Here is a 12,205-nt window from a genome sequence, read left to right on the forward strand (position 1 = left end):
GAACCTCAGTTCACCACCTGAAATCCTTAATTTATCTAACAAGACCAAATAGGTAAAAATAGAAACACTTTGCAAGGCAAAAATGTAGTATAATAAAAGGCATTTTGGGTAAAAATATTGTTGTCTTTATCACAAGTGAAATTCATCCCAAAAGCACATTTTCTCTAGCTTTATAGTGGTTTTTCAAAAACCTTGGTTCCTTCTCTCACTTTTTCTCACCAGGTGTCTGGGAATTATTTTTTAACCAATTACTTACGGCACTGGCCACAGTTATTTTACTTTGGATTCATTTTCATAAGGAATTACACAAATATTCTCTAGTCCATATGGCCCCACAGAGAAGAGACTATATGCTTAGACACAAAGTGAAGAAGGAAGCATTTACACAGTGATCTCAATACTCATATATTTGTCATGGCCCTTGTGTCATGGATTGAGAGTTCAGGCTTTGTTTTCTCTTTATTATTGTGAAAAAGTTATTTATCATTTGTTAAGATGTGTACTATTCTGGGATAAAGTACATCATGGATATGTATTTTTTAAGCAAGGGATAATTGTATGTTTACAGGTGAACCTTAGACTTCCATCTCAGGCTCATCTCTCAAACTGTTGTGTATTATTATTTATTCTTAAAGAGTCCTTGGTTTCCCTTTTCTCTTTACCTTGATGCCAAGTCAGTACCACATTCTTTTCATTTTTACCATCTATCTTAAAATAAGTCTTTTAGATAGTTTAAAAATAAACTCACAACACACATATGTGCTTCATCCACATCGTTAGTTCCCTCAAAGTCATAAATAATATAAATAATACATAATGAACCATGTGAAATTACCAGTATTTACCTATAAAGTGGCAGTTTCATATGGTGTAGCCTCATATCATCAAATAATAGCAACTACCATTTATTAACTGTTTAATGTGCCAGATGCTCTCATTGAATTCTTATAACATCCTGGATGTTCGATGTTGTTATTCTTGTTTTAAAGATGTCTAAACTCTTATTTCCACAATTTTCATAAAATCAGTAAGTGGCAGAGCTAGGATTCAAACCCAGATCTCTGAGGCTATGTGCTCAACTGTTATGCTATCCTGCCCTTGCCTCACAGGGTTTGTGAGATCGTTCATCCCACTCATTTAGGAAGGTTTCCATTCACACAATTCCCCTTTGTTTTCAAGGGGCTTTTCTTCCAGACATGTGGGTTAGGTTTGAGTTTCTGGTGTCTCCTGCTTTAGCATCATCTGTATTTTCCTTAGGCTTTCTTGAGTACATTTTAATTTGGTCAATGAAACATATTTCCTCTCTTTTTGTTTTTTTGGTATGAGTTCATTTGAAAGGCTTTTTTTTCCTTTTTTTTTTTTTGACATAGTCATTATCTTTTGAATTTGTTACTACTTTTATTTGGAGTATTATTAGTCTTTGGCCCTCTTAAGTATTCTCATTGCACTGCCCACTAGCCTTCTCATATCCTGTCTCCCTCATCATCTTTTATCTTTCCTTGTTTGTGTTGTTTTATGAATAATTTGCCTTCTCATCCAGGACTTACTTACTTTCTTCTCTCTTATCCATCTTAAATGTCTTTTTTTTTTTTTTTTTTGGAGGGCAAGCCCAGACAGCCACTTGTTTGATGAAGTGGGTAGTTGAGTACTCAGAAGGACCACTGGTTCCTACTGCTGTCTGATGATTGCAGTGAGTGTTTTATTTTAGGGTCCAATATGTTTGCATGTATGTATACATGGTGTGCATATATATATATATGTGACATTCATTTGTTTTTAATTAGGCTGGAAGCACCAGATGGAAATTCTGTACCCTCTAGTCTAATTTTAGTTTAATATCTTTGGGGTGTAATGCCTATGTGTTGCTTAGTTTCTTCTTAATTTTCTGTGTTTTTCTGCTTTGAAGATTTTAGAACTTGTAAACAATAGAATCTTCCAGTCCAGGTTTCAGCACAAGAAAACTGTATGGCACATCCAGTTCACAGCCGATGAGAAGACTCTTATTTCAAGTTCTGATGATTCTGAAATTCAGGTGAGAGGGAGGATGAACTCTTAACATATTTAATGCTGATTCTAGCAAAGGAACACTATGATTATGCCTAAAATCTGGTGTATATTTTAAACACATTATGTTGGGCATACATTCAGATTATGTACATGGGCTTAGATGAAACCTATGGGTGTTTCATATTTTTCTGTGGGTGAGGCAGACAGTTTATCTTAGAATCCTCTGTTGGAAGTTTGTTTATTTTGAAAATGAAGGGTTTGTTTGCATTTTCTTGCCTGTCTTGGTATTTGGATTTGTATCAGTAAGTATACTTTTTGCCACATTTATGTAATTTCTCTTTATTTTTCTTTACAGTAGTAAAATCCAATGGAAATCATTTCATTCTTTCCTTTTAAGAACAAAATGTTTATTACAGGAGTGAAATTCTGTGAAAAGAGAATGGTTTGACATAATAAAGAATTGTGGATATGGAGGCCTAAACTTACTATATATTCTTTTAAAATTTACTTGATTATTAAAGTCCCAATGCACATTCTTTTAAAATTCAAATAGTATTACAAGACTTATTATGAAAAATAGACCGTTTCCCCCATTTCTTGTTCTCCAGAGGCACCACTTTTAGCTTTTAGATGTTTCTTTTGATATTACCTTCATGCCTCTATATGGCATGCTTATAGTGCTCTTCTTGATTTTCCCGTTTGAGAAGTTATCTACCGAATTCCCTACAGGAAGATGTCGCTTTTTTCCGCCTTCCACCTGTCCTGCCTTCAGCTTATGTGCATGCACACGTTCACAGACACTCATTTATCAATCCATTTATCCCAATTATAACGAAATTTTGTTTAGATCCTTCCTGTTACTATGATCACTGTGTACTAAGGGTACTGTGAATGCATTTTTTGCCTTAACGCAATTTAGGAAAATTTGACCTTTGGGTGTAGTTGGAAATTATTTTACACTAAAACTTTGAAGACTTTGCTCCATTTTCTTCCAAGTTCCAAAGTTCACGTTGAAAAGTCTGAAGCCATTTTGCTGCCTAATGTTTCTCTCTGGAAGATTTTAGGATCTTCATTTTATCCCCAGAATCTTGAAATTTCCTGATGATACACTGTGTTGTTAGTTTTTATTCATTGTTTTGGACATTCAGTCTTCCTTTTCAATTTGGAAACCTATGATTTTTAATTCATGGAAGTTGAATTATTTCTTTGATTCTTTCCTTTTTGTTCCAGTTTGCTTTCGCTTTTTGTAACACCCATTATTCAGATGTTAGATCTCCCGGACTGATAATCTAGTTTTCTTTTTCCACATTTCATCTTTCTATAGTGTGCTTTATGTTTTTTTCTTTATTTTTTTTTGAGATGGAGTCTCACTCTGTCACCCAGGCTGGAGTGCAGTGGCGCGATCTCGGCTCACTGTAACCTCTGCCTCCTGGGTTCAAGCGATTCTCCTGGCTCAGCCTCCTGAGTAGCTGGGATTACAGCCGTATGCCACCATGCCAAGCTAATTTTTTGTATTTTTTTTTAGTAGAGATGAGATTTCACCATGCTGGCCAGGCTGGTCTTGAACTCCTGACCTTGTGATCCGCCCGCCTCGGCCTCCCAAAGTGCTGGGATTACAGGCATGAGCCCCCGCACCTGGCCTACTGTGCTCTATTTTTGGGGAGTTTTCCTCAGTTTTGCCTTCCAGCCATTTTATTGAGTTTTTCATTTCTACTAGTATATTTCTAATGCGTTAAATTCTTATTTTGTAGATAGAATATTTTATCTCTCTGAGGAGATATACACACAGACAGGTAAATATATATAATATATATATAGAAATTATATACACACACAGACACATATAATTTTTTTTGTTTTTTTTGAGACGGAGTTTCACTCTTGTTGCCTAGGCTGGAGTGCAATGGTGCGACCTTGGCTTGCTGCAACCTCCGCCTCCTCGGTTCAAGCGATTCTCCTGCCTCAGCCTCCTGAGTATCTGGGATTGCAGGCATGCACAACCACACCCTGCTAATTTTTGTATATTTAGTAGAGATGGGGTTTCTTCATGTTGGTCAGGCTGGTCTTGAACTCTGGACCTCAGGTGATCCACCCACCTTGGCCTCCCAATGTGCTGGGATTACAGGCATGAGCCACTGTGCCTGGCTTATATATATAATTTTTTCCCCATAAATTTTTGTTTTGCTGCATAGTTGCTGTTCCCTCCAAGTTGCTTTTTTCTGTTTGGTTGTTTTGACCTCCTATTTTGAAGGCCTCCTTAGCTCTCAGTGGTCATTGGCTACCAGAGATGTGTACTGAACAACTGGCTGAAAGCTCTGTGTGTTGACTGAGATCTTCTCTAAAAGGTGAATCTGAAAGGGGAAACTTTGTTATATCTTCAGGTCTTTTGTCTTGGTCTCCTCAGATTCCTAGAGAGGAATTTTCTGGTCTTTTGCCTGGAGGATAAACCTGGCTGGCAGGTTCTCAGAGCTAAGTTGGGGAAGAGAACAGGAAGTATTAATAGATGTTGGATCTCAACATTTAGTATGTACACCTTCCCTTGATCCCTCATTCTCAGAATTGTAATTCTACCCTCAGTTGTGCTGGTGCCCTTAAATTCAGAGATTCTTCTTTCTAGTTTGCTGTCACTGTCTGTCTCCTTTCTTCCTTTTTTTCCCATAGTAACTTTGGGATTCAACAGCAATTCTTTTCTTTTCTTTTTCTTTCTTTTTTTTTCTTTTTGAGACAGTCTTGCTCTATTGCCTAGGCCGGAGTGCAGTGGTGCAATCTCGGCTCACTGAAACCTCCACCTCCGAGGTTCAAGTGATTCTCCTGCTTCAGCCTCCTGAGTAGCTGGGATTACAGGCACCTGCCATCACATGCAGCTAATTTTTTTTGTATTTTTAGTAGAGACAAGGTTTCACGATGTTGGCCAGGCTGGTCTTGAACTCCTGATCTCAAGTGATCTCACCTTGGCCTCCCAAAGTGCTGGGATTACAGGTGTGAGCCACCGTGCCTGGCCTTCCTTTTTATGTGAAATCAAGTTTCCTAAACTCCTTGGAGGAGTGGGGAAGTCCAGCATTTCTAGCTTCACAGCTCTGCAGCTCGTTCTTTTATTTTCACGAGGCATTAAAAATATGGCCTTACTGGGCGCAGCGGCTCACACCTTTAATCCCAGCACTTTGGGAGTCTGAGGTGGGAGGATTGCTTGAGGCAGGAGTTAGAGACCAGCCTGGGCAACATAGCGAGACCCCATCTCTACAAAACAAAATAAATTAGCCAGGTGTGGTAGTGCATGCCTATAATCCCAGCTACTCAGGAGGCTGAGGTTGGAGGATCGCTTGAGCCTAGGAGGTCCAGGCTGGAGTGAGCTATGATCATGCTACCGCACTCCAGCCTGGGCAACAAGCAAGTCCCCATCTCAAATATATAATGGCCTTGTTCTTAGGAGATCTCTTTGCCCCATCTCCTTCCCTCTCAGTTATTTCGACCTTCTCTTTCCTTTGTTGCCCTTATCCTCGTTCTACTCCATTGGATTCTATTCCCTGTGGTTTCTCCTCACTGTAGGGTTGTTCTGGTTAATTTTGAGAGCTCACAAGGCTCACACTGCTCCAGTCCTTCCAGACTGTACCTCACACTCAGTGTCTCCTGCTCTTCTCTAGTTGTTCCATTGCACTTTCCGGTGAACACTGTGTGGCTATCTTAGGATTCTCTGCCTCCTAATTCCTAATACTTATATTCTTAGCCTCACCCTCATTTCCTCCTTTGGGTATACTTAGTGCCTTCCATTTTTGAGCATTTTGGGAGTTCATAATGCCGATTTTGTTGCTTTAGACTTTTTCTTTTCTTTTCTTTTTTTTGAGACAGTCTTGCTCTGTTGCCAGGCTGGAGTGCGGTGGCATGATCTTGGCTCACTGCAGCCTCTGCCTCCTGGGTTCAAGCAATTCCCCTGCCTCAGCCTCCTGAGTAGCTGGGACTACAGGCCCGTGCCACCATTTCCGGCTAATTTTTTTTTTTTTTTTTTTTTTTGGTAGAGATGGGGTTTCACCATGTTGGCCAGGATGGTCTCGATCTCTTGACCTTGTGATCCTCCCGCCTCAGCCTCCCAAAGTGCTGGGATTACAGGCGTAAGCCACCATGCCTGGCCACTTTTGACTTTTTATAATGCCTTTAGGATTCTGTTTTCTTGACTTTGCTGAGTCAGTTACCATTCTCTTGCTTTCCAGCCTCCCACATTTTGTTGCTGTTATCTCCTTTCTCATTCTTTTGATCTTGCCATTTTAGTAGGGCTTTAGAAGTGAAGGATAGAATGCATATGTTCAATGGAAATTATTATATTCTTTTATTTAGTATATATATTAATTGTGGTGGCAATATTTAATTGTATTGTTAAAAACCGTTTTGGGAAAAAGATCTTTTAATGTTATGTCTGTGTGAGTCCTAGGAAGCAGTATGATTGCAATGAAATTTGGCTTCAGTACAGAAACTTACTTGTTATAGGCTCCCATGACACTGGTGTTCTAGCTGTAAAACTCAGTGTAATAGTCACCTTTCTTCCTCTCCAGATGTCTTTGGAATGGGTAAAACTAAAAACTACATCTGATGAAGTTCTTTTGAGACATTGTATACTATGTATTCTATCAAAAGTTAAATTCATAAGGTTTTTATGACCAGCTTGACAATTTCAGGTATTCTCAGCTAGGGGGAAGAATAATTTCTAGAAATATTTTTAGAAAAGGAGTTAGATTATATTTAGAAATATGAGTTAAGTAGTTGTGTTTCTTCCTCTTTTTCTGTTCTACTCAGAATACGTTTTACATTTACAGTGTTTTAAATGTAACAAAACTCTATAGATATTTTCGAGAAATGACTGGTTGGGTTTTGTTTTCATTTTTTAAAGTTTTTGTAAATGATTAAGTGGAGGTTTGTTTTAATTATCTTTGTATCCCCAAAGCCTGGAATCCAGTAAGGGTTCTGTAAATCTTTGCTGAGCTGAAGTTATTGCCAAAATTTGAAGAATCAACTCACCTGATTATAGCCCTTAGGATTGTGAAAATTGAGGTCTACTTTGGTAGTTTTTGATCCTTTACCTTGAAGTAAATAAAGGCCAAGTATTACCCATGCTTACATGAGCCAGTATATAAGACTATGTTAGTTCTTGCTGGTATGAAAAGTTTCCAGCCGGGTGCGGTGGCTCACGCCTGTAATCCCAGCACTTTGGGAGGCCGAGGTGGGCGGATCACGAGGTCAGGAGATCGAGACCATCCTGGCTAACATGGTGAAACCCCATCTCTACTTAAAAATACAAAAAAATTAGCCAGGCATGGTGACAGGCACCTGTAGTCCCAGCTACTCAGGAGGCTGAGGCAGGAGAATGGCATGAATCCGGGAGGCGAAGCTTGCAGTGAGCTGAGATCCCGCCACTACACTCCAGCCTGGGCGACAGAGCAAGACTCTGTCTCAAAAAAAAAGAAAAAAAAAGTTTCCTTAACATTTCTACAATTTAAATTTTATTCATATAGCTGAAAAAATTCTACAAGTATATATGCATTGCAAAAATAGTCAATGATAGAGACATCCCCAAACTCAACTTTTACATTTGACTAATGGTGGTGGAAGTTTAGTGATATTAAGGTTATTCAATTAGCACAGTGTGTTTCCGTGCAACAACAACAACAACAGCAAATCACTCATCATCATTGCCTAGTCAGAAACCTTCTGTAACAAAAGCTGCAAAGGCTATTCTTAATCTGCCCTCAGTGGTTGTCAAATTCTTTGTTATATCTGCTCCAGAAGGCTGTCTGAGTTCTTGATGCAGAGGGCAGAAGTAAGATACTAAGTTAGAAATGAACATTGAATCAGGCAAAGCTAGAATAGGCAGTGTCTGTAAACTAGGAGGAGCTGTTCAGCATAGCCATTGATCCTCCAGTCCAGTAAAGCCCAGAAAGCGGGAGGAGAGAGCCAGGAGTTTCCTAGTAGAAATGGACTAAGGTCTTTTATGCTTAGTCATATGGGGTGCCCTTCCTCTCTGGTATGATTTGGGAAGCCAGAAATGCCTCCATTTCTTCCCCTTCCCCCAGCATATCTCATTGGGTTCTTAAAATATGAAAATTACTAATTCATTCTCTTTAGAATTACTCTCACTTCCAGTTCGTCTTCTAAAGTTCTCTTGCTTGCATACAAGACCCCATGCTCCTGATATCCTGCTTCTGTGAATGAGCATTCTGAGGCAGAAGATGAGAGATCTGAAAGCCAGGGCTTGTTGGGGAGGACGACTGCTAAATGTGGTGGAAAAAGAAGTAAAAAAAAGGGGAATAAGAGATGTCATTTATTTTAAGATTTTGCCTAGGTCTGATTAAAGATATTTCTGCTGTTTAACATTGGCCAATAAAAAGCTAGACTCAGAATGTTACTCATGTGCATACCTGTAGTTGTGGCTGCTTTTTCTTTATCTTTTTATTCTTTTGGAGCTGGCCTGTTTTCCCATACCTCAGAATTTTAGCTTCATCAGGCCCACGGGGCTGTTTCTTTGGATACCTTCCCAACCTTTTTTCTCTTCTGTTTCTTCTGCGTCTCCTATGCTCTAGTCAGATGGACTCATGAGCAGGTCCCTTTTCACGTTTCCCTGCTCCTATACTTTAACTCCAACATTTATTCCCTTTGAAGAACCCTTCTCAGTTTGTGAATCACACTTTAAACCCATTCCTCAAGCCTACTTTGAATGTGCTATCTCCACCAAATTTTCTCTAAGGAATTACTTTTTTTGAGTTTCACAGAACTTTTATCTCTATCATCGTATCTTCTATTGTAGGACTTTTTGGGTTTGTTGTTGTATTTCTCATTTTCTTTGCTAAACTCTTAAGTTTCTTTATGCTAGATCCTTGTTTGATTCCTATTTGCCTTGCATATAGGTACTAAATAGACATTTGTTAAATAAGTTAATTTGAAGTCAAGTATTAATAAAGCTCTAAATACAGTTGCTTTGATTTAGTAATTAAGAAATGTCCTTTACATAGACATAGCATAAAAATAAACTTCTGTGTACCTCTGTGTCTCAGATACGTTTGTATGCATATTTTGTGCTAGTTACTCATGTTATTTCATTCCCCCCACCCCTTTCCTTATGGCTGAGGAGCTCCTCCTGAAGCTCCACATGAAAAACAATGCCTTCTCACTTCCGTCATTTTGAGGATTGCGATGGGGGATAGCTGAGATATTTGAAGCTTGGAAACTCTTGTGTTTTGGTTTGAAGCTGCTTTGATCAACTGACCTTCCCAGGCCAGCTTCAGTGGGGCCAGGATCTGTAGACTTCCCCAGCTTGTAGGTTCAGAAATCTGTGACTATGTAATTAGGATAATTTTCTCAGGAAAATTTAATCAGATGGTGAGCTCACTGGCATATTGTGTTTTTTTTTTTCTATCTTCTGGTATAATTAACTGTTCTCCAAGCAACTGAAGAAAACAAATTTTATTTAGGAGGAAAAGTATTTTATTTTGCCCCTAGTCAATTTACGTAACCGCAGCTTCTGTCTGTAAAATGTGGACACCACAGTCTTCTCTCTTATTCCTCTCTGTTTTACTGAAATGCCATGTGAGTAAAAGACTTTAGACAAGAGAATGTACACTCTCTCCACCCCTCCAATGAGATAGGATCGGGGGAGGATTATAACAGACTTATTTCTTTGATATTCAGGTATGGAATTGGCAATTGGACAAATGTATCTTTCTACGAGGCCATCAGGAAACAGTGAAAGACTTTAGACTCTTGAAAAATTCAAGACTGCTTTCTTGGTCATTTGATGGAACAGTGAAGGTAATTTAAAGTATAAATTTGTTTTTTGAAAAAGTATTCTCATATTGCAATGATTATATTGAGACAGTCAAAAGCCACTGTGAGGCTAATTACTTACTTAAAATTTTTTTATTTTTCTCATGCTTGTTTTCTGTTAATTGCAGTCACCTACATCTGCTGTGTTTTAATGAGCACTTATACTGTTAGTCACATTTAAAGTAAAGGGGTCAGAACAGCCAGTGTATTAAAACTCTTGTTTTATAGACCTGTCTTGTAGCTGATTATGCTTTTTAATATAAAATGTTCTTAAAAGTGTCAACCTCCAAGTTTTTTTTTTTTTTTTTTTAAGGTATGGAATATTATTACTGGAAATAAAGAAAAAGACTTTGTCTGTCACCAGGGTACAGTACTTTCTTGTGACATTTCTCACGATGCTACCAAGTTTTCATCTACCTCTGCTGACAAGACTGCAAAGGTAGGTCAATCAGTTGAAACCATGCATAAAACTTTGGTAGTGGTTATGTATAATGAGTTCAAATAATATATGCAAAAGGACATAACAGTTGCTCTCCACATGTCTGTTTCATATTTTGTGATCTTTTGGAGGATGCCCATTGGCATTTAGTTGGTATCAAATGAATGAAATGAAATACATTGAGGACTTCTGATTTCTCCCTTATGGATTACTTTTTGTCTATAACTAATCAAATGCAACCTCTACTGCATATTGTAGGCAATAAAAATCATTGAAAGGGATTTACATTTAATTATACACTGACAATACAATTTTAATATAATTAATGTAATATAATTGACGTGTGTCTAAAATCACATTCTGGTGAATGATGCTGCTTGGTGGGGGACCTCAAGTACTCTCTTCTCTCCTTTTTTCTCCTTCTACCAGTCTTTCCAAACTATAAACCTTGGAATTGTCAGGGCTGTATCCTGTCTTTTGTGCTCTGTTGATGACTCTTTAGTGCATCTTAGAGTTATCTTCTCCTCTTTGTCACCACCCTGAAGAGCATGCTTTCCTCCTCCTCCACTGGTGAACTGTCCCAGCATCCTGCCTCTGGTCTGCACCTCTTCCACTTTATCTTCCATACCACTGCCTGTGTCCCTTGTTGAAACACCTATTACCTAACGGTTTATAGGCCAACCACTTAGCTCCTCACCATCTTTTTCTGCTATATGGTTTCCTCTGTGCCAGCCTACTTTCCAACTTCATCTTTTTGTGCATGCTGCTAACTTTGGTTTGATAAACCTTCTACTCTTTTACCTTGAAGCATTATGACTCATCTTTCTAGACCTAGATTTGATGGCAGCTCTTCTGAAGCGTTTCCTGACCCTCAAGCAAGGTTAGCTGCTCTACCTCCAGTGTTTCTATTACATTTTATTCATTTGTTAGAACATTTACTTCATACAACTGTTCACTAACTGTTCGTGAGCCTGTCTTTGTGATTAAACTATAAACTTTTCAAGGATAGTGACTGTAGCTAGTTTATCTTATTGTACCACTAGTTCTTAGCTCACAGCGCTTGGAACTTGGTAGTTTTCAGTATGTGGTTGCTAAATGATGTTGACAAAACCATGAGACAATATTGAAAGGAAAAAAAAACAGCATTTGGCTGCCAAGAAGTAGGCTAGTATAGTGACTAACATTTAAAGATTACTTGTCACATGCTAGTAATTTCACTCTCTATAATCTCATTTAATCTTCACATCATAGGTACAATTGTCCTCATTTTACAGATGCCGTGTCTGAAGCTATGGAAGCTTATATGAGTTGTCCTAGTCACAAGAATCTAGTGAACAGTGGAGCTAGCACTCACATTCAGGTCTGCTTCACTCCACAGACTGCTCTTAGCTGATTCAGTGTTCTTCTATCTAGGTCTAAAGTAAGGAAGGAGTGACATTGATCCTTGAGCTGAATTTAACTTGAGTAAATAAAGGGAAACTCAGAAAAATTAACAAGGTTGCATGCTGGAACTTGGGCATCTCATGAAAGTTTATGAATTGCCAGATATTAGAATGTCCATGTGATTGAATTTATGGCTGAATAGCAATCAAGGCAGATGCTTATTTTGAGTGTATATAGCATTGCTAAACAATCCTAATTGCCTTCCAGATCTGGAGTTTTGATCTCCTTTTGCCACTTCATGAATTGAGGGGCCACAACGGCTGTGTGCGCTGCTCTGCCTTCTCTGTGGACAGTACCCTGCTGGCAACGGGAGATGACAATGGAGAAATCAGGGTAGGCTGTTTGCTGACATGAGAGCACTGCTCTTCTTGCAGCTTGGGCTAACACTGTTCACAGTGGGGACCTTTGTTCACGGGCCAGGGAAGCATAGTCCTGAAGTTGTGGTTGGATGAGGCATTCTTTTTGTTTCTTGTGCACATTGTATTCACAGCTGCACTCCACTGCAGAAAC

At 38.7% G+C, this 12,205-nt stretch overlaps 1 protein-coding gene across 6 annotated transcripts in view; it reads left to right on the forward strand.

The window, feature by feature from the left end:
• Positions 1-12,205, forward strand: part of APAF1 (apoptotic peptidase activating factor 1) — an 89,515-nt gene that overhangs the window by 67,621 nt on the left and 9,689 nt on the right. For 4 of the 6 annotated variants that reach the window (XR_010148413.1, XR_010148414.1, XM_003313880.6 and 1 more), the window contains 4 exons: positions 1,907-2,032; positions 9,679-9,798; positions 10,127-10,252; positions 11,903-12,028. Coding sequence is in view for 4 of the 6 variants with exons in the window: in XM_003313880.6 (XP_003313928.4) it covers positions 1,907-2,032; positions 9,679-9,798; positions 10,127-10,252; positions 11,903-12,028 (498 nt within the window). In the remaining 2 variants the exon portion in view is untranslated. The remainder of the gene's footprint in view (positions 1-1,906; positions 2,033-9,678; positions 9,799-10,126; positions 10,253-11,902; positions 12,029-12,205) is intronic. The other 2 variants (XM_063786991.1, XM_063786992.1) reach the window with 1 other exon arrangement.

This window comes from Pan troglodytes, chromosome 10 (genome assembly GCF_028858775.2).
Source record: "Pan troglodytes isolate AG18354 chromosome 10, NHGRI_mPanTro3-v2.0_pri, whole genome shotgun sequence".
NCBI classification, from domain to species: Eukaryota; Metazoa; Chordata; class Mammalia; order Primates; family Hominidae; genus Pan; species Pan troglodytes.